The 26,139-nt window shown below is 37.1% G+C and overlaps 1 protein-coding gene across 1 annotated transcript in view; it reads right to left on the bottom strand.

Annotated features, from left to right (window-relative positions):
• Positions 1-25,819, bottom strand: part of LOC117400697 (deleted in azoospermia-like) — a 33,939-nt gene extending 8,120 nt beyond the window's left edge. Inside the window, exons 1-6 of the mRNA XM_059021586.1 lie at positions 25,636-25,819; positions 15,704-15,844; positions 15,527-15,618; positions 7,313-7,364; positions 6,940-7,006; positions 6,717-6,856 (exon numbers count right to left, since the gene is read on the bottom strand). Coding sequence (XP_058877569.1) covers positions 6,717-6,856; positions 6,940-7,006; positions 7,313-7,364; positions 15,527-15,618; positions 15,704-15,844; positions 25,636-25,638 — 495 coding nt within the window. The 5' untranslated portion in view covers positions 25,639-25,819. The remainder of the gene's footprint in view (positions 1-6,716; positions 6,857-6,939; positions 7,007-7,312; positions 7,365-15,526; positions 15,619-15,703; positions 15,845-25,635) is intronic.
• Between the last annotated feature and the right edge of the window lie 320 nt (positions 25,820-26,139).

The raw sequence follows: 26,139 nt of genomic DNA, 5'->3' as shown, positions 1-26,139 counted from the left end.
GGTCAAATGTTACTGCTTTTATATCTTTTAAAATATATTTTCAAAAATTGTTCTTCCAACTAAACAGTCTAATCCGCTTAAGCATATTACCTATTTTTCATGAATATTTCTACACAAGTATATACTGAAGCGTGTTGGTGATCTGTAATCCCAATTATTACAGTATTTATTGTTTCTTTGAGGCAGGGCTCTAGAAAACACATTCTGCCTTAGGAGCCAATGGCTTCTAGGCCAAAAAATAATTGGGTCGCCAAATCCAATTGTTTAGTGTCACTTTAGGAGCAAGTTGGTTGCTATCAAATTCAAATGCTTAAAATACAGCAACCTTATAAGACACTAAAGTGATAGTAAAACTGTCTGTTCTTAAAATGGTCAGTTTGAGAAACAAACACAGTTTTATCAGCAGCTGAACTTGTTTTTGTACAAGTTGCAGTCTGAAGCCCTGTGAAGCGTCACTCAATTCAGGCCAACAATTATTTTACTTGAATAAGAAAAAACACAGAACCATCAGTTTATAACTTTATATGAATGTACAGTAAATGGTCAACAACGAGCAGTGATGCATTCACAAAATACCTTTTTACTTTAATCATATCAATCTATTAATGAAGAATTGGTTTCCTTTATTGCAGCCATCTCAGTGCAGGAATGTATTGAAATCTTTCACATTCCTGACACTGGGCTCATTTACAAGGCATGTGCTGTACAGTATAACAGGAATATGCACTTACAATATTAAACTTAAACAGGGTGCATTTAATGATACAGCACTGGTAACCGGGGTTTCGCTGTCGCTCGTCACTCTCGTAATTTGCTAATGTTTTTTGAAAGTGACGACAAAAAAAAATGTGGAATCGTCACTAGTGACTGTCGTTTCTGTTTGTACTATAAAAAAAAAATCCCTTTTGTTAGTCACACACAACGTCTCGTTCTTTAAAAGAAGGGATCGCTAAACCATAGAGTCACTGCTGCTGATCAGATCAGCGCCTCGGCCTCATCGATTCATTGACTCGGCAACGTTCTTATCCCGTGGTAGATGATGTAAATGCAGTCAGCCATTCAGCGCCTCAGTTTCATGTTGCGCGGCAGTTACCATGGTAACCCAGACCGCTTTGAGGCTGTACTCTGTGCTGCTGTAGTTTTCAGCCTCGCATTACTCTTTGCAACCAGACAGCTTCTGCCGCTGCGCTTTCACGATTACAGAGAGTTCTGCTCAAACCTTTGCATCCGCAGTGTTAGCGCCATTGCGCCAATGTCCCGCTGAAATTCTCTTGACGCGCTCGAGTGTCCCCCTTCCCTGACCAGACACAATCAATACCAATACGCAGTAAATGAATGATTGTTGTATTACCATGACATGTCTGACGACAGGCTAATCTTTACTTGTTTCTTTACACTTGCGTTTTCATAATTAAAAACTCCTGTGCTTTTATTCTCCAGTCCAGTAGAATACGCTCACACCCGCCCTGGTTACACAGGCAGTTTCACAGTAAAGCATGGACAACAACAACAACAACAACAACAACAACATCAGGCTTGCTAACAACATGGCCCGGCGCAAATATAACCTCGTATCCATTACACCCGACCATTACTTCTGGAAGAATAAGTAATAAGCTTCGGCAGTGACTGTTGAAATAAAGGTTATTATAGTTGTGCTTAAAAATACTGTCTGTCTGCAGAAGATTTGTGAAACGAAAACGCATCATTACCTAAAAAAAAAAAAAAAAAAAGGAAAAAGTAGCCAAGGGTAACGTTATAAAATATGTGAAATGTGTCTTTTCTATGACCAAAAATGCTAAAATTCAGGGCCAAAATTATTCCGTATGTGTTAAGCACCAACTGTCTCTTGACCATTTCGCCAGTAGGCTTATAACGAACATGATAAAATTGTATATATACAGTGTATGTGGTTTTATACGGCACTGTATATATGCCTACAATACATCTTGCATTGAGAAAACACCACTGGAATCGGAATAAAGGAAATTCTTATGTAATACAGTTCACGTGCAGCATGGTTTTGGTAAGTATCATTATCTAAACTATATAATTATGTGCAGTATTAAAATAAGTTAAAAGTTAACCTGAAGCAGATATACTCGTTTATCATATCAACAACACCAACGTGTAAAAATAAAGCAACAATTGTTTTGAAAACTGTCCAAAATATTTACTTGGTGGCTAAGAATGAAAAATGTCAAGATAAAAATGTCATTTTTTTTATATGGAAATTGTCAAAATAAAAGGGGAAGCTGGAAGAATTTACCAGTCAGGACAACGGCATTTAAATACTACTACTATTAAACTGTATCTGTTGGTAACGTGGTTTCTTCTAGCAGTTTTCAAACTGGGGTACACGTACCCCTGGGGGTACTCTAGAAAAATTCTGAAATGGCAGACAACGCATTTTATTTAGTACCACTTGCCAATCTATTGCAAACGTGTCACGTAATCAGCGTTTAAATCGCTAACACCAGACTGACGCGCTGTGACAGCGTTCAGTGCACACATGGCTAATTTACATATTAAATATGTACATTTTAAATAAGCCCTGTTGTTTAAATGTAATATAAAAACAGTTGGGCGGTTACTGCAGTTTGTCTGGGATACAAAAAAAGACATTTTAAACTAAGCCTAAACTTTAACTCATTTTATTTCCTGGGTGCGTTCATGCCTGCAAATCGATATTTTATTCTTTTCAATGACCCGATTAAAGTTTATTGTAACTTAAGTACTACATTTCAAAATACAGAATGTATGGCCAATCAGAAACCAAAGTATTGTCATGCGGTCTAGTTTGACAAGCCGTTACGTCTGGTGTGAGAGTAGTTTTTAGCTTTCAATCCAGTGAAAAAATGTGGATTGTTTGCTCAATACTAGTACATTACTAGCAAATGGCGATCAAGGCGAAATACCATCAAAGATTAAAAACACCAAAAATGTCTTGCGACTGAAGCTCTCTCCAATTTCCCTGCCATTATCAGTGATTTGTGTGGTAACAAGCAGGGACATCTATGACACTGATACTAGGTAAGCGTTTTATTGTTTTTTAATTAGCATCAGTACTGTACGTTTTAGTCACCAATAATTAAAAAATACCAGTAATATGTTTTCGTATTGAGGCCAGCTGTAGAGATGTGTAGATAGTGAACTTTGCCCTCTTTTCTATAACTTTATCATCAATATAAATACATGATTGCGGTACACTTGTGCGCACGAATTAAAAAACAAAATTGTTAGCCAATACTGTAAAATGTCGCAGAAGAAAATCCACTCGTTTTTTCAGCGTGGCCACAGCAGAGTGAAACAGAACAACAAGTTGTAGAAAATGAAGACTTGGATTCGGAACACCAGAAAAAAAGAACAAACAAAGCTCACACGTGTCAGATAGCAAAAAAGAAAACAAGCAGCAAAGTTTCAGCCTTATTTTTCCATGGGTTGTATATAAATATTCTAACACTGTTTTTTTTCTTCTTTTTATTGTAAAAAGACATACATGGTATAAGTAATTCATAATGCATTCTGTGTCTGTATGTAGCTTTTCAGGGCAAATAAATCTGGTTCTTGAATTTTAATGTTCTAAAACTTTACAGCTGTACATTACCAATTTATTTAAACTGTAGAGCATTATTAAAACTGTTTAAATTAAATAATTGTTTTGGTCAATACAGTGATTTAAGGTATAAAATAAAAACAGGATTCATAACACCCTTGAAGACTTGAGCTGTGTGCCAGTAGTGACTACTGAATATCTGGAGTGACTAATGTTTTTAGAAAGGATTAGTCACTAGTGACTACAAAAATCTAGAACCCAGGGGAAACCCTGACTGGTAATGGTTTTGAATTTTGGAAGTTAACACACTTAAGCAGGATATACACTTAAAACTACATACTTAAGTGGGGTAGACATATATATATATATATAATGTGTGTGTGTATATATATATATATATATATATATATATATATATATATATATATATATATATATATACACACACACACACACACACACACACACACACACACTATATATATATATATATATATATATATATATATACACACACACACACACATTATATATATATATATATATATATATATATATATATAATTATATATATATAATTATATATATATATATATATATATATATATATATATATATATATATATATATATATATATATAATTATACACACATACCAATTTTTTAAACTATTAAAACATTCTGTTAAGTTAGTTTTGATTCATTGTGGTGGTGTGTAGAAATACAGCTTTGAAACATTTCCGAGTAATACAGTGACAAACCTAGAAAGTCTCCCAACTATTTAATCAGCTTGATAAACCGGCCCATAAACCTTAATAATGAGAACAGCTTTTCTTTTCTTTACTTGAACAAACCAGTGAACATAAATCTCCGTCTCTGAACACAAAAACATGTAAAATCAACCTAAATACCACCCAGCAGCAATTTCTGACCAGACAGACAAACCAGTGCCTCCATTTCACCATATTCTCTAAAGCTTCTGCTAAAGAATGCCCTTGGCAAGTTTCATCACAATTTGATTTGTACGGACAGTTTCCTGCAATACATCCATCACCATGGACATGCATCCTCAAAGGGAGTTAAATTAAACTCGTTTGACATCTTTGCATTAGGGCTGGGTATCGGCAGTGTCTTCATGATATGATATGTAGCGTGACTTCTACAACATGAGCAGAGTCCAAACTGGATTTTAAACAGTCCGGATCAGGTTGAATACTGCCATCGCCCTGATGAGATTATCATTATTACTAACCCGCCTCCACTCAGCTGCCAGCGGACTTGACAAAAACACCCTGAACAACAGTCAATGTTAGGTGAGGCTGCTAGAGTACAAGATAATAAATAATAACAAGAATATTCTCTAATTATCAGTGAAGACACAAATTAATGCATGCTCATGTTTGTTAGCAGACAATTTTATATAAATAAATAAAATCTAGATAATTGTATTGTGTAAAAAAAAAAATCATGGTTCACCTTGTGAGTCGATGAATCAGCACACCCCTACTTTGCAGCAGGAATAATATTATACTGAAATTAGTGCTGGGACGAACACAGGATTTTCACGTTTGGATAGTCGCTCAATTTAAATATTTGTTTGGATAGTCTTTTCAAAAAGTAATAAAAGCCATTATATTGTTCAGAATGCAGCAGAGACAGCATAGCAGCAGGGGCAGAGGGGCATGGCCCGTGTGTGTGCCTGTGTTTTACAGCAAGATGTTACAGTAACACGTCAAAGTAAAAAAATCACAGGAGTAAATACATTGTGTAGGCCTTAATTTACCCCAGTGAATTAACTACAAAATGGATGTCAAACAGTTCAAGTTAAACATGGTTTTGTTTCTTCTCGAAATAAATAGTACATAAAGTTGACAACGCATTTCAGGTCACGTTTACGCAGAATTCTGCGTTACATACGCAGGACATTAATAAAACACAAAACAATAACAGCAGTGTGTTTCTAAAACAGATGTAAAAGACAACAAATCCCCATTTCATCCCTATCCAATAATTGTTTATATTACGAAGTAGTTGTATGCAATGCAACGTGTAAAAATGGTTCTACTGCTCCCTGCATCCTCTCTGGTATTGGAGCATCTTACCTGCCGACACTCAGCCAAGAATTTGGACTCTCTCAAAAATCATGGTTTTAAGACCTTGGATGAGGCCTGCAGGGTTTTTATTGAGAACTATTCTGACACAATTTCAATGGAAGCTCCTGAGAATTATTCAGACTTTGATTTGGAAAGAGCACAAGTCATTTTTTGACTTTGGTGCAAAAAGGAACATTTAAAAGAACTTTTAAAACAGCAAGGTATTTGTCATTTGTAGTAAATACAAACAACATCTTAATTTTTATCCCAATACAAGTCAAAAAATAGACTTTCGACTTTGGATTTTTGTCCCAACACTAACTAAAATGCACTACACTTTAGTATAGACATTTAAAACAATGAATAAATAATGTTCATATTTGACTAATGCCAATTTAATGTACTAAAAAAAAGGGGTATTTTGGGGTATTACACCTAAAAACCATCAGTTTATCTATTTTATGTTTGTCTAATTCAAAAAGAACAGCAAATTACATTTGTAATTTACAGACATAAGTTTTACCCAAGTCTTCCTGTTAAGCGCTCCCCCAGTGTAGCATGATGCATGACACTGTACAGGGCAAGATGCACAAAGAAACATGTCAACTGTTCTTACTTTGAGAACTTACTTTAAAAAAATAAATCTGTGTAAACCTCATCTTTAAATAGCTGTTGCGATGTACCTTTGTAAAATCATGCAGAACCGTTTTTGGTGCTCAATACTAGTGAGCATATAAGTGGAGGCATCACATCAAGGTCCTAGCAATAAAATAATAAAAGCTATTTTCCATTATTTATGAATAAAATGTGTAATGAAGTTATTACATGGGACAGGAGTAGGTTAAGGGGCATTTTATTTCTACTTTTTAGACAAAGCTGTACTAAACAAAAGCGCCACAGATCTATCTGGTGACATTTCCCCCTATTTTCTGTACAGAAACCAATTTTAACAGAACCTTGAGCAAATGTTTTAACCCAGTTTTAAGGTATAAACATGCATTTGTCCACTACCAAAAAGACCATTACATTTTACTATCCCTTAATTACAGACAGTATATTTCAATTACCTGAACATATTGGTTTCCTGGGCTCATAACAGGAGAAGGCTGCATAACATTTTCCATAATTTGGCTGCAACACACACAATACACCTGTTGCGAAGGAGCCGTCATCCATTGTGTAGGTCCAATATGACTCTGAATAGAACCTACCCAACAAAAACAATACATTTTATTGACAACTTGTTGTGGGGTACAACTACAGCTACAGTGACTGTATGCAGAAACTTACATAGACTTCGTTCTTTCATTATTGCTGGTCCAAGTTTCAACTTTCTGCCTTTAAAACTGACCTGTTGCTAAGAAAAAAAATTGAATTTATAAACTCAGAAAAGAGAACACTTGGTTTCATATTTGACAAACATGTATTCTATCACCCTCTCAGACTCCCATAAGAGATGGGAGTACTGGTTTCAAATTTCAGAACTAGTCAGTTCTGACAGATCAAGCTCTACACTGCTACTTCACTCTTTTGGCTAGTTTAAAAGACTCTGATTAGCACTCACCTTGTACTCAATGTTAATTTAGGTAAGGTTTTCCAAGATTAGAGCTATTCAGGGTCTGTGCCAGGAATGTTTAAACGTACTGAAATCTACAATACTTACTTCAACAATGGTTTGAATATCCACATCCTCTTCAAATGAGACAAACCCGTACCTAAGGGTACAAGATATTTATTTCCGTTAAGTTGTGCGTGAGCCAATGCTGACCGATTTGGGAACGCAAAGACTCTGGCTTCTGTAACCAGACAAGAAGTCTTTTCCACAAAATATTGCTTTGAAGTAAATATTAGTGCAGTGTGATATGAAGCTAGAAACAGAAATGCAACAGAATATGCCATAAACTTGTATACCAATGATATGTGCTGCAATCAGATGATCACCACAGTGAACACCAAGGCATCAGACAACGAGCTTTATTAAATGTCACTGTTAACCTAAGCATGGTGTTGATCTGGATATTAATACCACAATGTATTTCCTCAGTGGAAAGCTTAATCATGTTGCCAAACATGTACTCAAAACCCCCTAGGGGTGTCAGGTTAACCCAAAAACTGAAATCGATAATTGAACCCACAATATCAAATCGATCGATAAAAAAAAATCGATATTTAGAGTTATTTTTGTTTTACCTACAATACAAAATAAGACACCTCTATATTATACTCTTACAGTGTTTTAGTATCTCGCAACCCTCTGTTTAGAAAAACATCTAATGGCAACACCGGATTACGGTCAAATGTCAAACTAAAAAAAAAAAAAGCGTTATAAAAGTGTGTATATATGATTACCCAGGTACACAAAATATAAACTTTCAAATGAAAAAAATATATAAGTTAATGTACAGTCAGTTACTTACTGTGTGTTGTCCTTAAGAAATATCCAACTAGATCACAGAATTGTAACAGTCCAAAAAGAAACAAAAACTATGTATATCCAATCTGTCCATTCAAACGTGTGTATTTTAAATGTTGTTTGCAAGGAACACAAGCCTGTCGACTTGCTCTGGATCCAGGGCTGCTCGCTTTTTATTTACAATGTTTCCTGCTGTCGAAAAGACACGTTCAGAGCGCACAGATGTGCCTGGCACACACAGGTATTTTTTGGCCAGTTGAGCAAGGTGTGGATATTTCAGGCCTGATTTTTTCCACCATTCCAGTGGATTGCTATCTGCTGAGAGTGGTGTCTCCTTGACATAGCACGCTATCTCCTGCATCAGTTGTATTTCGCAATTCTTTGTTTCTTCTTGCCCACAGGTGTATGTGTCCCCAAACAGGTCACCCATTGCAGACAGCGCAGTTTTTCTGCTAGCGTCTTTATTTTCAGAACTGCCATGTTCATTTACCAAATCAGTTTCATTTACAAAACTCTGTATCACTTCTGTTTGAATTTCTTCCTGTACCTGACGCTTTTCTTGTTCAGATAAATGTATCAATCGGTGAAAGCGTGGGTCAAAGAATGACGTTTTGTTCAAAAGCATGAATGTTGATTGTCGTTCTTCTTGGTCGTACCTCAAACTCAGATCACTGTAGATTTTGTTTTTCATCTCCTTTATTACAGGAATTTCAGATGCTGCAATCAATTTAACTTGATTGATCAGGATATGCTGAAGAGGTAAAACAGCTGAAGCTGTGGGGTATTTGTCTGTTGATAATGCAGCGGTTGCCGTTTTGAATGGTTTCAGAGTTTCACGGATATTTTCAACAACCATCCATTCGTTAGTTGTTAACTCCAGATGCGAGAGCTTTTTTTCAAAGATTACAGCGGCCACTGCAGCCTGTTGTTCTGATGCTCGGCAAATCATGTCGTAGGTGCTGTTCCAGCGTGTAACACAGTCATTGATTAAATTGTCATTTTTTAATCCGAGCAACTTTTGCTTATCCTCCAGAAGACATTTGTCAGTTGGTGACCTATTGAAATGTGCAGCCGAACTTTTAAGTCGGGTAAGTGTTCTTTCGATCGGTCCAGTATTCAGTCCCTTCCGTACAGCAAGGTTAATTGTGTGAGCCACACACGGGATGTTGATCAAATTGAGATATCTTTCTACTGCGTTGACGTAGTTCAGTGCATTATCAGTAGTGACAGCAATTACTGACTCGCGTATATTAAAATCATCCAGAATTTCTAAAATACACTCTGCAACATTTTCTGCTGTGTGACTTCCTCGAAGCTCTTTGGTTTGCAGAACAAAATCTTGCAGTTCCCAAGAATCAGTAATGCAATGCGCTGTTACGGTAACATAAGCATCGGTGGCTAAGGAGGTCCAACCATCTGTAGTTAAAGCAATGTCCTTACAATCATGCAGTATTTGTTTTACATTTGCACGAGTGGTATCATACAGTTTAAGTATGTTCTTTGAAATTGTTGTGCGACTCGGAATTTTGTATCGCGACTCCATTTCACTGCAAAATTCCCTGAAACCATCACCCTCGACAATGCTGATGGGTCTCATATCTTTGCAGATGAATTTTACAAGAGATTTTGTAATTGCTTCACTTCGTTGACCGGGTAATGCAGCAGCAGAAGTTTGTTGAAAAAACGCTGTCATTCGTGGCTGTTTAGGACATGAAGGCACAGCCGTTTCTGATCCCTCCTCCTTACCGTGTATTTCGCTGCACTCAAGTGGGTGGTGTTTTTCCAAATGGCTTCTCATGTTCGTTGTATTTGAATTATAGGGGAGTTCGCGTTTGCATAATTTACATACATTTTTTTTATTTTCAATCTGTCCTCCAATCGTCCAAAATCCGAAATGATGCCAGTGTTTGCTTTTCATACTGGGTGGTGTAACAATTGTGCGCTCAGGAGCACTTCTACCCGCCGTGTTATCACTTTTGTCAGACATCTTTCATTTATGTAAACGAACCGGAAGAGAATTAATCAGTTTCGCGCTGCACTTGAGGAGATACATTTGAACCTTAGTGCCGGGTATTTGTGTCGGTATTTCAAGTAGACATAATGGTGGCGTCCTGTAATTTAAATGCCAATATAGGAAGTTTGGTGCAACATTTAGTTGATAAATTCCAGAAATTTAATAAACTTTGCCATTATCGATCATCCAGTTTTATTATCGATGATCGTAATAAGGAGGAAAATCGATAAAAATATCGATTTTCGATTTTATCGTTGCAGCCCTAAAACCCCCTAACTTATTTCAACAGTTTTTCCATACAGTGCCTATAGAAAGTCCATCCCCCTTGTAATTGCAATCCTAAATTAGCTCAGGTGTAACCAATCGCCTTCAAAATCACACACCAAGTGGCCTCCACCTGTGTTAAATAGTAGTGATTTGCATGACTTCAGGATAAATTCAGCAGTTCCTGTAGGTTCCTCTGCTGAGTAGTGCATTTCAAAGCAAAAACTCAACCATGAGCACCAAAGAGCTTTCAAAAGAACTCCGGGACAAATTTGTTGAAAATAACAGATCAAGGGATGGGTATAAAAAATATATATAATAAATAAAATATATATAATAAATAAATTATTATATATATATATATATATATATATATATATATATATATATATATATATATATATATATATATATATATATATATATATATAATAAATAAATGTATATATATATATATATATATATATATATATATATATATATATATATATAAATATATATATTGCACTTTGTGCAAGTGTACCTAGAAGAATTGATGCTGTTTTGAAGGCAAAGGGTGGTCACACCAAATACTGATTTGATGTAGATTTTTCTTCTGTTCACTCACTTTGCATTTTGTTAATTGATAAACATAAACTACTAACATGTCTATTTTTGAAAGCATTCTTACTTTACAGCATTTTTTCACACCTGCCTAAAACTTTCGCACAGTACTAATTATATATATATATATACATACACACACAGCTCTGGAAAAAATTGAGACCACTGCAAAATTATCAGTTTCTCTGGTTTTACTATTTATAGGTATGTGTTTGGGTAAAATGAACATTTTTGTTTTATTCTATAAACTACTGACAACATTTCTCCCAAATTCCAAATAAAGATATTGTCATTTAGAGCAGTTATTTGCAGAAAATGACAACTGGTCAAAATAACAAAAAAGATGCAGTGTTGTCAGACCTTGAATAATGCAAAGAAAATAAGTTCATATTCATTTTTAAACACAATACTACTTGGCTTGATTCATGCCAAAGCTGCCCGATTCCAGCCTTGCTGAAGCACCCCCAGATCATCACCGATCCTCCACCACATTTCACAGTGGGTGCGAGACACTGTGGCTTGTAGGCCTCTCCAGGTCTCCGTCTAACCATTAGACGACCAGGTGTTAGGCAAAGCTGAAAATTTGACTCATCTGGGGGTGCTTCAGCAAGGCTGGAATCAGGCAGATTTGTCTTTGTGAAGGACGCATGAATCAAGCCAAGTACAAGGTTGTCCTGGAAGAAAACTTGCTTCCTTCTGCTCTGACAATGTTCCCCAACTCTGAGGATTGGTTTTTCCAGCAGGACAATGCTCCATGCCACACAGCCAGGTCAATCAAGGTGTGGATGGAGGACCACCAGATCAAGACCCTGTCATGGCCAGCCCAATCTCCAGAACTGAACCCCATTGAAAACCTCTGGAATGTGATCAAGAGGAAGATGGATGGTCACATGCACTCAAACAAAGCCGAGCTGCTTTAATTTTTGCGCCAGGAGTGGCATAAAGTCATCCAACATCAATGTGAAAGACTGGTGGAGAGCATGCCAAGATGCATGAAAGCTGTGCTTGAAAATCAGGGTTATTCCACCAAATATTGATTTCTGAACTCTTCCTAAGTTAAAACATTAGTATTGTGTTGTTTAAAAATGAATATGAACTTATTTTCTTTGCATTATTCAAGGTCTGACAACACTGCATCTTTTTTGTTATTTTGACCAGTTGTCATTTTCTGCAAATAACTGCTCTAAATGACAATATTTTTATTTGGAATTTGGGAGAAATGTTGTCAGTAGTTTATAGAATAAAACAAAAATGTTCATTTTACCCAAACACATACCTATAAATAGTAAAACCAGAGAAACTGATAATTTTGCAGTGGTCTCAATTTTTTCCAGAGATGGATGGATGGATGGATGGATATATATATATATAAATAATATTATATATATATATATATATATATATATATATATATATATATATATATATATATATATATATATATATATATATATATATATATATATATATAAAAAATCAAAAGGCCTTGAATATCCCTTGGAGCACGGTCAAGACGATTATTAAGAAGTGGAAGGTGTATGGCACCACCAAGACCCTGCCTAGACCAGGCCGTCCCTCCAAACTGGATAACCGAGCAAGGAGGAGACAGATCAGACAGGCTACCAAGAGGTCAATGGCAACTTTGCAAGAGCTACAAGCTTTTAAATCGCCAAGACTGGGCAAAGTGTGCATGTGACAACAATATCCCAAGCACTCCACAAATCTGGCCTGTATGGTAGGGTGGCAAGAAGGAAGCCATTACTCAAGAAAGCCCACCTTGAATCCCGTTTGAAGTATGCAAAAAAAATAGAAAATTTGTGGCATGACTTGAAGATTGCTGTCCATCAACGGTCCCCAAGGAACTTGACAGAACTTGAACAGTTTTTTAAAGAATGGTCAAATATTGCCAAATCTAAGTGTGCAAAGTTGGTAGAGACCAATCCCAACAGACTCACAGCTGTAATTGCTGCCAAAGGTGCTTCCACGAAGTATTAGCTCAGGGGGGTGGAGACTTCTCCAATTAGGATTTCAGTTTTGTATTTAATGTATAATTTCTCAATAAAAACTTTTTCCCCTTAAGTGTGAAGTATAGTGTGTACATAAGTGGAAAAAACCCTCATTTAAATGCATGAAACTGATGCACTGACCTGACGCAACAAAATGTGAAATAAAGTTCAAAAGGGGGTGTAGACTTTCTATAGGCACTGTATGTGTCTTTAGGTCATTAAGTTTATTTTCCTGAAATGTAATGCTGGTAAATCTATTGCTGGTAGCTCTGGCCCGGTTGCAGCCTGACTGACCCTGCTGCTATGGATCTGGCTCTGGTTGGGAATCCACTTGCTGCAAAAATGTCTCTAGTTTGCCATTTTTTAATGGCTTTTCCCTCATACTTTTGATTGTCAAGACACAATTCTCAACTGCAGCTACAACTTGGGTAAAAATTACTTATTTTGGCGTGTAAGGCTAAGCTTTGACACCTCTGAGAAGAGATCATGTAAAAAATGACAAAACCCTACAAAAGCAAGATACTCCATTTGCTGTACAACATGCTTTGCTCTCCTTGAATGTCTGTTTGTGGAAGTGGAAGCAAGGTGATCCATGTGGCGATGCACAGCAGTATATTGTGCTTAGTTTTGGTTCTACGTCACAATTGAGTTTTCCCCCCCCGACTGGGTGTCACACACTGCTAAGACTGAATTACTGACCACAACTAGATACTGGTGATTACTATATATGCAAATTTAATTAATACTGCCCTGTACACATTTTTGTATTAACTTAGCCCAACATAACAACCTTCACATTATGCATGGCATGGTATGCTGATTAGACGGTGGAGACAGCGCCGCGAGGCAGCCAAAAGAAGCGCTTGGCCTATTCATTTAGCTATTGACCATTAGCCTGTGGTAAATAAAATCCAACCTGTTGATTTTTATTTGACTTTGGCGTTTTTTTCTCAGCGTGTGGCTCTAGGGGCTTGTGATTTGTGACCTGTGACCTATTGGAGATCGACGTACCGGTTACTTCTGTTTTAGCGCAGTAAGAAAATAGGCTGCCAGTAGATTGATAACATAAATTGATCATTTACCTTTGATTAGTAACCGCCTAAAAAAAAAAGAAAAACACTATTCAAAATGTACAGATCTGGTATTTTTGAATTTGGGACACTCAGAGCAATTCAAGACTAATGTATTTTTACCTGTGGAACTAAAGCTGTTAACATTCCGCCATCTTGTAATGACAAGTTACATTACAAGCTACGTCACTTAAACCTGCTTCACCATTGGTTGACACCCTTATGACTAATCAGTCTCAGTCAGTCTTGGTCGGCAACCGCCACACACAGACAGACTGATCACATCTGAACGAAACTGCGTCTGAAAAAAGATTCAACATGTTCAATCTTCAAATCTGAAGACATCCCGACTGAAATTGAAATTTGAATTAAAATGACATTACAGTACAGCATCTTACTGTCAGGACTACCACTGCATTTAAGCACCTGTGGCGTTCTTATTTTCTGTTGCGATGCAAGTCTCAGTTTTTCATTAAAACGGAGATGCAAAGCGCCACAATCCCACTCCCTCTACATGCATATCACACAATACCACTGCTATACTCGGTATGTATTCAATGAATGTGTAGTCACTTTATTGAAACAAATATTCAGTAACAGAGAACACAAAAAACATACCTGCCCAATGCAGTGGCACAGTCACTGTTTGATTACAAACAATGCAGTGTTTCCTGCATCACTGCACTATCCACACTGCGTACATGCCTAATCACGCGAGATGTGATAAAATTCAAATTAAAAAACAGCTTTATTGGCTGTACACGTCACTGCACTTGATCAAGTACCGTATTACATGTAGTCAGTTTGCCCCGAAATTATTCTCGTAAGAAGATTGCTTGATTCTTACAAGCAGATTATTTTATATTGGTTAGTGTAGGAACGATTTTGTCCAAGTGGTTTTGATCACTGTATGCGGTTGATTCTTCTATCATTGTTTCTTAAACAGAGTGCACTGTATTTACATTTTTGAGTACTCTTAATAAAATTAGTGCTCAAGTATTTATAATTATTTAGGAGTACTCAAGCCTGGACCTCTGCACAATGAAAGTAAGGGCAGCAGTGTGGAGTAGTGGTTAGGGCTCTGGACTCTTGACCGAAGGGTTGTGGGTTCAATCCCCAGTGGGGGACACTGCTGTTGTACCCTTGAGCAAGGTACTTTACCTAGATTGCTCCAGTAAAAACCTAACTGTATAAATGGGTAATTGTATGTAAAAATAATGTGATATCTGTATAATGTGAAATAATGTATAATGTGATATCTTGTAACAATTGTAAGTCGCCCTGGATAAGGGCGTCTGCTAAGAAATAAATAATAATAATAATAATAATAATAATAATAATAATAATAATAATAATAGCACAAGTTTTAAATTAATGGCCCCTGCAATGGGTGCCATCCAGGCCTACATACATAATTGAGCCTGTTTAAAACAAATTATATTTTAAAATGATCTGCCACTCCATAGTATTCAAAGAAACAAGCATCCTACCTTGGCTTGATACTCACCCTTTGCATATACCTCCTCTGTAAGTGATTATTTTAACTTCCTTCACTGCCCCATATCTTGCAAAGAAATCACCGATTTCACTTTCATCCACCTAAAAAAATGCATTAGGCCATCATAATCAATACATAATAAATGTAAAAATATACCCAGTAATTTTTTTTTTTTTTTTTGCATACCTTCATATCAATTCCACCAACAAAAATTGTATTCGGTGTGACTTTTCCTTCTGGCAAAATGTATCCATTTGCCATTTTTGTTGATGGTGAAATTTGAGGTCCTTTCTCCTCAACATTACGACGCTGTGATTCTTTGACAGACTGTAAAAAGGAGAAAAAAAAATTGCAAAATAAAAGTAAACTGCAAAATTAACCTAATTTTTACATTGTGTTACCTTTATGCCTAATAAATAAAATGCCTATTTCAATGACCTGCTTCTTCCCAGTAGCTATTTTGTTTTATTAATATTTGTGATATTCAGTATTCCCAAAGTTAACCAAATGTTACATAATTAAAAGATTGATTGTGTCTTATTAAAAAATATTTATAATTCAACTATTATGAGTAGGGCTTCTGATTTTCGGTTTTAACCGATAAACCCCCCCAAAACAATTAAAATCGGTGCATAGCCAATAATCGTTGATTTGACCCTTTTCCCCGTAAAAAATAAATAAATAATAAATTAGTAACCTACACAAAATAAATAAACTTCCAATAAAAATGTCCCTCCTTCCTGACTTGTATCTTGCATTGATTCCTCCTGAATACTTTGAACCCACCCCAACTACTGAGTGACAACACATTCCTACATATCTATTGGAGGATTGCAACTAAGTGGAGGGTTGTTCTTACTCGTGAGATTTAAAACTATATTACAGTTCGATAACAGTATTTACACGCTTGTGGAATTTAAAACAGAGTTGCAAATTGTGGAGAAATGTAAAATGCTTAAATACACAGAAAACCCAGAAGAATATGCCCGTGACCATATGAATTTCGTTGGGGAAGACAGCAAATGAATAAACAGGTAATAAAATCGGGAATAAACAAAAAAACATTTAACTTTAACTGCTATTTGGCATAGTTTGTTTTGTAGTTAATTCAATGGGGTAAAGCAAGTCCAACACACCTTATTCTTTACTCCTGGTATACCTTTCTATTTTAACGTGTTACATATTGTAAGGTCTTGCTGTAAAATAAAGGCAAGCACACAGGCCACAGACATGGCTATTACTTTTTGAAAAACGAACGAATATTTAAATTGACCGAATATCCAAACATTAAAATCCCATGTTCGTCCCAGCATGAAATATATAGGGGCAACTAGTTTTTATGTCAAACTTTGCCCATTGGACAATTATTTTTTTTTGAGTGTTTGTTATGTTGCTATATTTCTAGAGAGCCACACAAGTTTCTGAAAACTGAATTGCAGAACTGTAGTACCTACACACAAACATTTTAAAAAATGTTTACGTCCCACCCCTATCGCTCTCTGAATGGCTAGCTGCGTTACAAAGAAACCCAGAAATGGCTGTCAAGAGAGCCTCTGGCAAGGCAATCTTTTAAACTTAAGGTATTATTTACGCTTTTTGTAAACTAGCAAATAAGTGATACTGCATTCTTAATACATGAACCTGACATTTCAATGCAGCAATCTAGTAAACTTACAAAAGTATTAGCGGATTAGAGAAAATAGTGTTATGTAATTAAAAAAAATTAAGGAGATCCCGAGTGGCGCATCCAGTAAAGGCGCTCCGCGTGGAGTGCAGGATATGCACTATAGTCTGGACGTCGCGAGTTCGAGTCCAGGCTATTCCTTTGCCAACCGAGGACGGGAGCTTCCAGGGGGCGGCGCTCAATTGGCCTAGCGCCGCCCGGGGGGAGGGTTAGGTCGGCCAGTGTCCTCGGCTCACCGCGCACCAGCGACCCCAGTAGTCTGGCCAGGCGCCTGCGGGCTTGCCTGTAAGCTGCGCTGTCCTCCGACGTTGCAGCTCTTGGGTGGCTGCATGGTGAGTCCGCAGTGTGAAAAAAAAGTGGTCGGCTGACGTCACACGTTTCGGAGGACAGCGTGTGTTCGTCTTCGTCCTCCCTTGTTGGGGACTCCATACTGAGAAACACAGCAAGTTTAGTTCACAGTTTGGACCCCCTTACTACAACAGTGTGCTGCCTTCCAGGAGCCTCAGTCAAGCACATCACTGAGAATGTGGACAGGCTCCTAGAACGAACAGGAGACGACCCGGTAGTAGTCGTCCACATCGGTACACACAACATTGGAAGAGACAGGCCAAGATCCCTGCAAAACAAATTCAGAGAGCTAGGAAGGAAATTAAAAGACAAGACCAAAACTCTGGTATTTTCTGGGATACTGTCGGCACCTTGCAAAGGACCATATGGACAGCTGGAAATACAAAATCAAAATGCATGGCTGAAATCGTGGTGCACACAGGAAGGCTTCACCTTTCTTGAACATTGGAGCACATTCTACAACAAGGACTATCTATACAGGGGGGACGGACTGCACTTAAACAGAAAGGGAACCAATCTACTCGGAGAAAAGGATCCTTGAGGAGGTCCAGAAGCATTTAAACTAGAAAGGAAGGGGGGAGAAAACAAAAAAACAGAAGGGAGACCACATCAAAACAAGGGCACCAACTCAGGTAAGACAACTATTAAATGTATTTATCATAATGCTAGAAGTCTCAGAAACAAAATGTTAGAACTTGAAGCTACTGCACTAACAAGTAACTACGATGTGATAGGTGTTACAGAAACTTGGTTGTCAGAGTGATGGAGACGAATATAATATTAGTGGGTACAGACTATATAGTAAAGACAGGCGCGACAGAAGAGGCGGAGGGGTAGCGCTATACATAAGAAATAGTCTTGAAGCCCAGGTGTTAAATCAGGACAAAGAAAACAATGCAGAATCAATATGGGTCAGAATAATGGACACAAATTCAAAGGGCATAATAATAGGAGCATACTACAGACCGCCAAATTCAGACGCTGAGCAAAATAATCTGTTATATAAATGACATTCGAAATGCATGTAGAAAAGGAGAAAACCCGATGGGGGGCACGACGGATGAAATTGAAATGGTGGAAATGGTGGACAAATGACTGCTTCCTAACGCAATTTGTCAAGGCACCGACTAGAGGCCTTGATTTAGTCTGTTCAAATAATGAAGACAGAATAACTAAAACAGAGGTCAGAGAGCCATTGGCAAACTCAGACCACAATATGGTCTCATTTGAAATATTTTTTAAAACCCCAAAAAGTAATGACTAAAGCTAAGGTTTACAATTTTAGAAAAGCAAACTATGAAGGTATGAAACAGAGTCTAACAGAAGTAGATTGGAGTAAAATAGAGAAAACATCCACAGAAAAAGGATGGCTGTTTTTAAAAAATGTAGTACTAGAGGTGCAAAACAATTACATCCCAAAAGCAGACAAATCTAAATCTAAAACAAAATGGCCAAAATGGTTTAATAGATCAATTAAAAAAAGTATTCAGCGAAAAAAGGCACTTTACAGAGCGTTTAAAAGGGACCAAAAACAAAGTACACAGAAAGAGTACTTGGAACTGCAAACACAAGTCAAAAAGGAAGTTAGAAAGGCCAAGAGAGAGATAGAAATCAATATTGCTAAGGGGGCTAAAACCAATTCCAAAATATTTTTCCAATATTATAACAGCAAGAGAACATTCAAAGAGGAGGTTAAATGTCTAAGAGACACAAATGGCAAAATCATAGATGAAGAAAAAAAAATAGCAAATATATTAAATGATTACTTTTCACAGGTTTTTACAAAGGAGGACACGGACAACATGCCCCACATGTCGACCTGTTCCTATCCAATTTTAAATAACTTTAGCGTAACAGAGGCAGAAGTGTTAAAAGGGACTAGGAGCTCTTAAAATAAACAAATCCCCTGGGCCAGATGAGATCCTCCCAATAGTACTCAAAGAAATGAAAGAAGTTATTTACAAACCGCTAACCAAGTTCATGCAACAGTCTCTTGACACAGGGGTTGTACCGACAGACTGGAGAATTGCAAACGTAATACCGATCCACAAAAAGGGAGAAAAAACCGAACCAGGTAACTACAGACCAATAAGCCTGACTTTCTTATAGTTTCCACAAGTTTACAAGATCCAAAATGGAAAATTACCTATATGGTAACAATATCCTGGGAGACAGTCAGCATGGTTTTAGGAAAGGGAGATTGTGTCTAACTAACCTACTTGACTTTTTTGAGGATGCAACATTGAAAATGGATAACTGCAAAGCATACATCATGGTTTATTTAGATTTCCAGAAAGCTTTTGACAAAGTCCCGCATAAAAGATTAATTCTCAAACTGAACGCAGTAGGGATTCAAGGAAATGCATGCACATGGATTAGGGAGTGGTTAACAGGTAGAAAACAGAAAGTACTGATTAGAGGAGAAACCTCAAAATGGAGTGAGGTAACCAGTGGTGTACCACAGAGATCAGTATTAGGTCCTCTGCTATTCCTAATCTACATTAATGATTTAGATTCTGGTATAGTAAGCAAACTCGTTAAATTTGCAGACGACACAAAAATAGGAGGAGTGGCAAACACTGTTGCAGCAGCAAAGGTCATTCAAAATGATCTAGACAGCATTCAGAATTTGGCAGACACATGGCAAATGACATTTAATAGAGAAAAGTGTAAAGTATTGCATGCAGGCAATAAAAATGTGCATTATAAAAATCATATGGGAGATACTGAAATTGAAGGAGGGAACTATGAAAAAGACCTAGGAGTTTATGTTGACTCAGAAATGTCTTCATCTAGACAATGTGGGGAAGCTATAAAAAAGGCCAACAAGATGCTCGGATATATTGTGAGAAGTGTTGAATTTAAATCAAGGGAAGTAATGTTAAAACTCTACAATGCATTAGTAAGACCTCACCTAGAATATTGTGTTCAGTTCTGGTCACCTTGTTACAAAAAGGATATTGCTGCTCTAGAAAGAGTGCAAAGAAGAGCAACCAGAATTATCCCGGGTTTAAAAGGCATGTCGTATGCAGACAGGCTAAAAGAATTGAATCTATTCAGTCTTGAACAAAGAAGACTACGCGGCGATCTGATTCAAACATTCAAAATCCTAAAAGGTATAGACAATGTCTAGCCAGGGGACTTCTTTGACCTGAAAAAAGAAACAAGGACCAGGGGTCACAAATGGAGATTAGATAAAGGGGCATTCAGAACAGAAAATAGGAGGCACTTTTTTTTTTTACACGGAGAATTGTGAGGGTCTGGAACCAACTCCCCAGTAATGTTGTTGAAGCTTACACCCTGGGATCAATCCTTCAAGAAGCTGCTTGATGAGATTCTGGGATCAATAAGCTACTAACAACCAAACGAGCAAGATGGGCTGTATGGCCTCCTCTCGTTTGTAAACTTTCTTATGTTCTTATGTCAGCGCTGGGTGGTAGCGGTGAGCTGAGCCAAAAAATAATTGGCCATTTCCAAATTGGGGAGAAAATAATAAAAAAATAATTGGTAACAACTAAATTTATATTTAAAAAAAATATATAAAAATGATTTTGTGGTCACGCATGTACTTGTTCGGATGTTTAACTCTATAGGGTCTGCCTAATATTAAATGTACTGCCGGCAACCTGGCCCTTTAAATGTTTTTACTCAGGCACTGCAAGAGAGCCCTGCTTGCTATACAACAATGGAAAGAGGCGAATCAGAACTTTAAAACAAGGTCCTACTCGTGTATTTCCGGTATTAGACCATGTAAGGAGACAGCCGTGAATGAGTGTTTTGCAATGTTACTGCTGCGCTGTATGACAGACCTACCTCATGCTGTAAAACTTTTTCCACACAAAAGTTTTACAAAATAAGAGAAATGGCAACATCGACGGCAGAAAGACCTATTTTCCTATAAATATATATTTGTTTTTCGTGTTTGTGGATCAGATGCACGAGACAACAGAGATAGAGTTTGGTTGCCATAGTCGCCACCTTGCTGGCCATTCAAGCCAGTGCATAGCTCCATATTGCTCCATATTATCAGAGGCCCTGGGACGAATAATTTGAATTTTTTTTTTTTTTTGAGGGTTTCCCCACAATTGAAATACTTAAGATAACTACAGTTTTACTATTAAAATGATGCTAGTATGTACTGTTATATGAAAAGGGTGTTTTTCAAAAAGTATTTTCAGCTTCCATCTACTTAAAATATGCACATGCGCTTGTAGCTTGAACCTCAAAGTAATGTAAAGAAACACCAAGCTCCACACAATGAGTTCCAATCTTTAAATGTGTTCCTGTTTACAGGTAAGAACTCAACTTTACTAAGATATACGATAATGTTCATTATGGTAATTATTAGTTTAAAAATGTTTAGTAAAATGTGACAGATTTTTTGGATCATTGATAAATAAGAGATGCAAGAGTCTGTGCAATGTACTTAAACATACCGAAAAATTTAGAATCAGTAATATATCGTCATTAATTTGGTATAATTGTGTAAAAAGTGGTAATGTATTTAGTTGTTATTGATGTCTATTTGCACAAAGGTAATTTTGCTGTTGAGTTTACTTCCAATTTTAAATGAGAAGTTACACTATAAGTAGACAGAACCCTCAGTATGATAACATTAGTAAATAACACAAACTATGGTGAATTACAAGCTTAAACTATTGGATACAGCAACGTAGTGCATCCTCCTCTATCTTTGTCTATTTATTTGCCATTTTCCCCCAACATTATTGTGATCTCAGGCTGTATACAAATGTGTCAGCCGGGGCCTTTAAACTACACGTCATGCATGTTCACTTCTCATTGGTCAGTTTCCCTAGTTAAGGTGTGTGCAGCTCCAGGATCGGATCAGCATTACAGATCAGTGGAGCCTGATCCAGATCCTCGTAGTAAAACACCATCTCATGATCCGGCTCCAGTAATCCCGGATCCGATCCCATTTTTCTTTCCATTGACTTCTATACTGACTAGTGAGGGGGGCATGTCCCCCGTGTAAATTATGCCTATGCTTCCTAGTGTATGTCTGCAGACCAGAGGCTCATGAACCGTACAGCCGAAGATTGTTGGGACGTGTGGCGTCAACTGGATTAAAATAAGGTAAGTAGTATATTAATTTGTGAACCTGCCACATGCACATATTTACCCCCAGGCAGTTAATACAAACATTTTAATAGCTGGAAAATAAAATTAAAAAACGCTTAAATATTTTTATATAATAGTGTATCGATCTCGGTTAACGCAGGCAGACGCATCACACAGGGCGAGACAATCCACATATAGGCGGAGGGTGGGTGCGAACCCAGGACCTCACACACAAACGTAGTGCTGATACTGCTGTGTGATGCGCCTGCCTGCATTAACCGAGATCACTACACTGGTGTCAACAGTGGGATGCAAGAACCCGGGCACGCACTCGTCTGACTGTAGCCTGGTTAGCAAGTCCGAGGCAGACTTGAGGCTGGCAGGGGAGTGTGTAGCGTGCATGGGGGAAGCAGCAGCAGGGCTGGTAGGTGACTTAATCATACTCCGGGACATAAGCTCAATATACGCTCCTTGCAAAGGAGCCAGCTCTTTTGTATCGGCGCTATGCTTCAGTGCCAGAGGTCCCAGGTTCACGCCCACTCTCTGCCGTGTGGATTGCCTCGCCCCGTGTGATGCACCTGCCTGCGTTAACCGAGATCGCTATAATATATGTAAACTAATAGATAATTACTATGAAGTTCTTTATTACATATTTGGTTCATGGTGTGTATAGTTGGGAAACGTATTGTATCTCCCTTGTTCAATTTATGTAGGCCTGTGTGAGAAATACTTGAATGATCCCTAAATAATAAATGCACTTGCGCTGCACATCACAGTAATGTCAATGACACATATGATTGCACTGTTTCATTATTGGCCAATTAATCTATGTGGAACACAAGCAAATGGAAAACCAAAAAAAAATTTACACAGCAATCTCAAAATGTTGTTTCTGTCAGTAGTAAACCCTGTTTTTAATGATAATCTTATCTTATTGCTAAGTTGATGGTACTCCTCGTTAACTAAGTATAAATATATTTATTCCGTACAATACGTTTCCCAACCATGCACACCACAAACCAAATATATAAAAGAACTCCATAGTAATTACCTATTAGTTTACATACACTATATATTATATAAAAATATGTAAGCGATGTTTTCATCTATTTAAAATACGTTTGTACTAACTAATGCCGGTCTGTTAAAGCCTGGGGGTAAACATGCGCATGTGGTAGGTTTACAAATATACTACTTACCTTATTTTAATCCAGTTGACGCCACATGTGCTAACGATCTTCAGCTGTAGGGTTTATGAGCCTCCGGTCTGCAGACACACACGAAATACAATGACATCACGGAGGCATAAAAAACCGTTAGCAGCACTATCGATTGTAGACGCCCCCTCGTGTAATTGACAATGTTCAAACATAGGCTTTAGAAAGTTAAATTGCCAAATGAACTTGAAAGTTCAATTCGCAAACAGCTCACTTACGATTTAACGTAAGAATTGACAAATTAACTTACAAACTAATTTATAAATTAACCAATTAAAATAACTATTTAATTGACGTTTATAATACTCCATACCATTTTTTTATTTTAAAGCGAAACCGCTTGCAAAACACCTAACTAGACAAATATATATATATATATATATATATATATATATATATATATATATATATATATATATATATATATTCAAAACCGTTTACTTTATACAGTGGAATGCTTAAAGATGGCGGCTGAGAATCCTGTACGGGAGAATAGTCTCGCGGCATCTAAAATATGCAGCGCTACTTACTTTATTTATGTATATATTTTAACCAGAAGAATGCGGCGTATAGTGCCTTCCTCACTGACATCCACTTCCTTAAGAGATAGTAGTTGTGCTTTAAATTAGGCATTCTAAATTTGGTGCAAAATACAGTAGCTTGGAGTCTTAAAATATCTATCCGGGTTTTCTCACGCACTGAAATTGCAGACATTCGGAAGCAACTTGGAAAATGCGCGATTCCCGCGCTAAAATTCAAGCCAGCGTGTAAGCATAGTCTGTTGACAATGAAAGTAAAGATCCGCCAGGTAAACTAATCCCTGAATGAATTAATTTAATATACAAAATGTACACATTTTACTGCCATTTTAAATATACTTGTGGTATAAACAGAATACTGAATGACCGTTCGTGGTATACGGTTTTTATTCCCCTTAGAAGTATGCCTTTACATAAACCACTGCCACATCCTCCTGCGGTGAATAAAAACCGTATACCACGAATTCAGTAGCCTATATATCTGCTGCGTTAAGTAACTGCGCTGTACAAAGGGATGATTAGTCACATCACCGATGAAAGCTGCTCTGAACTGCTAGGACTCGAGACAGCATGCCCGGCTGCTCTCAATCAGTTACTTAATGATGTACCAGACTTGACTCGGAAGGGCACAATGTAGTCCAAATTTAAATGGAAGAAATAATGACAACAATTACAAGAATATGCAATACATCAAACTCCTCAATAAAAGGCTATAAATCCAATATCCATGGCCCAACTGAAAATATCGAATTATTCTTACTCGTTAGCCACCTCTCCACCTCAGCCGTGGCTCCGCCATGCTCTGAAGAGGGAAGGCGACGCTTGTAGGAATGTAGATAATTATTAAGAAGTGATTTTTCTTATATACAAAAAAAAAGTACAAAATGTACAAATGTTAATCACACTGATACTGCGATTTACCATTACTATCAATTTCCTTACTAACCACGTTTCTGCATCCAACTTTATTTAGGGCTATAGTGTAATCAGTAAAACAACGCCCGCCATTCACCAGTGACAAATGAATGGTAGAAAAACGTGGTCTAATACATACTACGTGTCAACAACCAAAAATTCTGTATTATTTACTTAAAATATATTTGCGTAAAAAGTGACAATTCAAAAACAAGTAAACACAAAGTCCTGGTAATTGTTGAGTTCCCGCTTCATTCCAAACCAATCAAGATAAAAAAACCAAGGCCCGCCTAGTTTGACAGAATTGTTACCGACACACATTATGCTCTTACTTACCATTTTTTTAAAACTGTTAAAACAATTACTTAAACTAATAAATGTGTCCCACGCATAAAACTTATTTTTCTTAGTTTTGATAAAACTTCCACATCGACCTCTCGACGACTGTTCGTGCGCACACGCGCCTTTGTTCTGCCCTAAATCAACTTGCACAATCAATTTGGCATAATCCACATAACGCAGATTGGGGGGGGGGGGGGCGTTTTAAAAAAAAAAAAATAAATAAATAAATAAATAAATAAATAAATACAACCACGTCTTTTTATTATGTGTATCGGGTATTAAGAGCGCTTTGAAAATGTATCTCGTATAGTTGAAACTTAATCAAGTATATGTATCCTTAATGATCTGTATAATTTGTTATGATTAAATTAGGTGGATACGCCCCCGTTTTATGAAAAAATTGACTCGCCTCTCTTTTATGCGAGTACCCTTTTTCTACACTGATTTACAACAGTGCAGAACATTTCAACATTAACATTTAACTGACAAACTTATTTT

The sequence above is a fragment of the Acipenser ruthenus genome, chromosome 4 (genome assembly GCF_902713425.1).
Source record: "Acipenser ruthenus chromosome 4, fAciRut3.2 maternal haplotype, whole genome shotgun sequence".
NCBI lineage: Eukaryota > Metazoa > Chordata > Actinopteri > Acipenseriformes > Acipenseridae > Acipenser > Acipenser ruthenus.
This window is presented reverse-complemented; position numbering and strand designations above follow the sequence as displayed.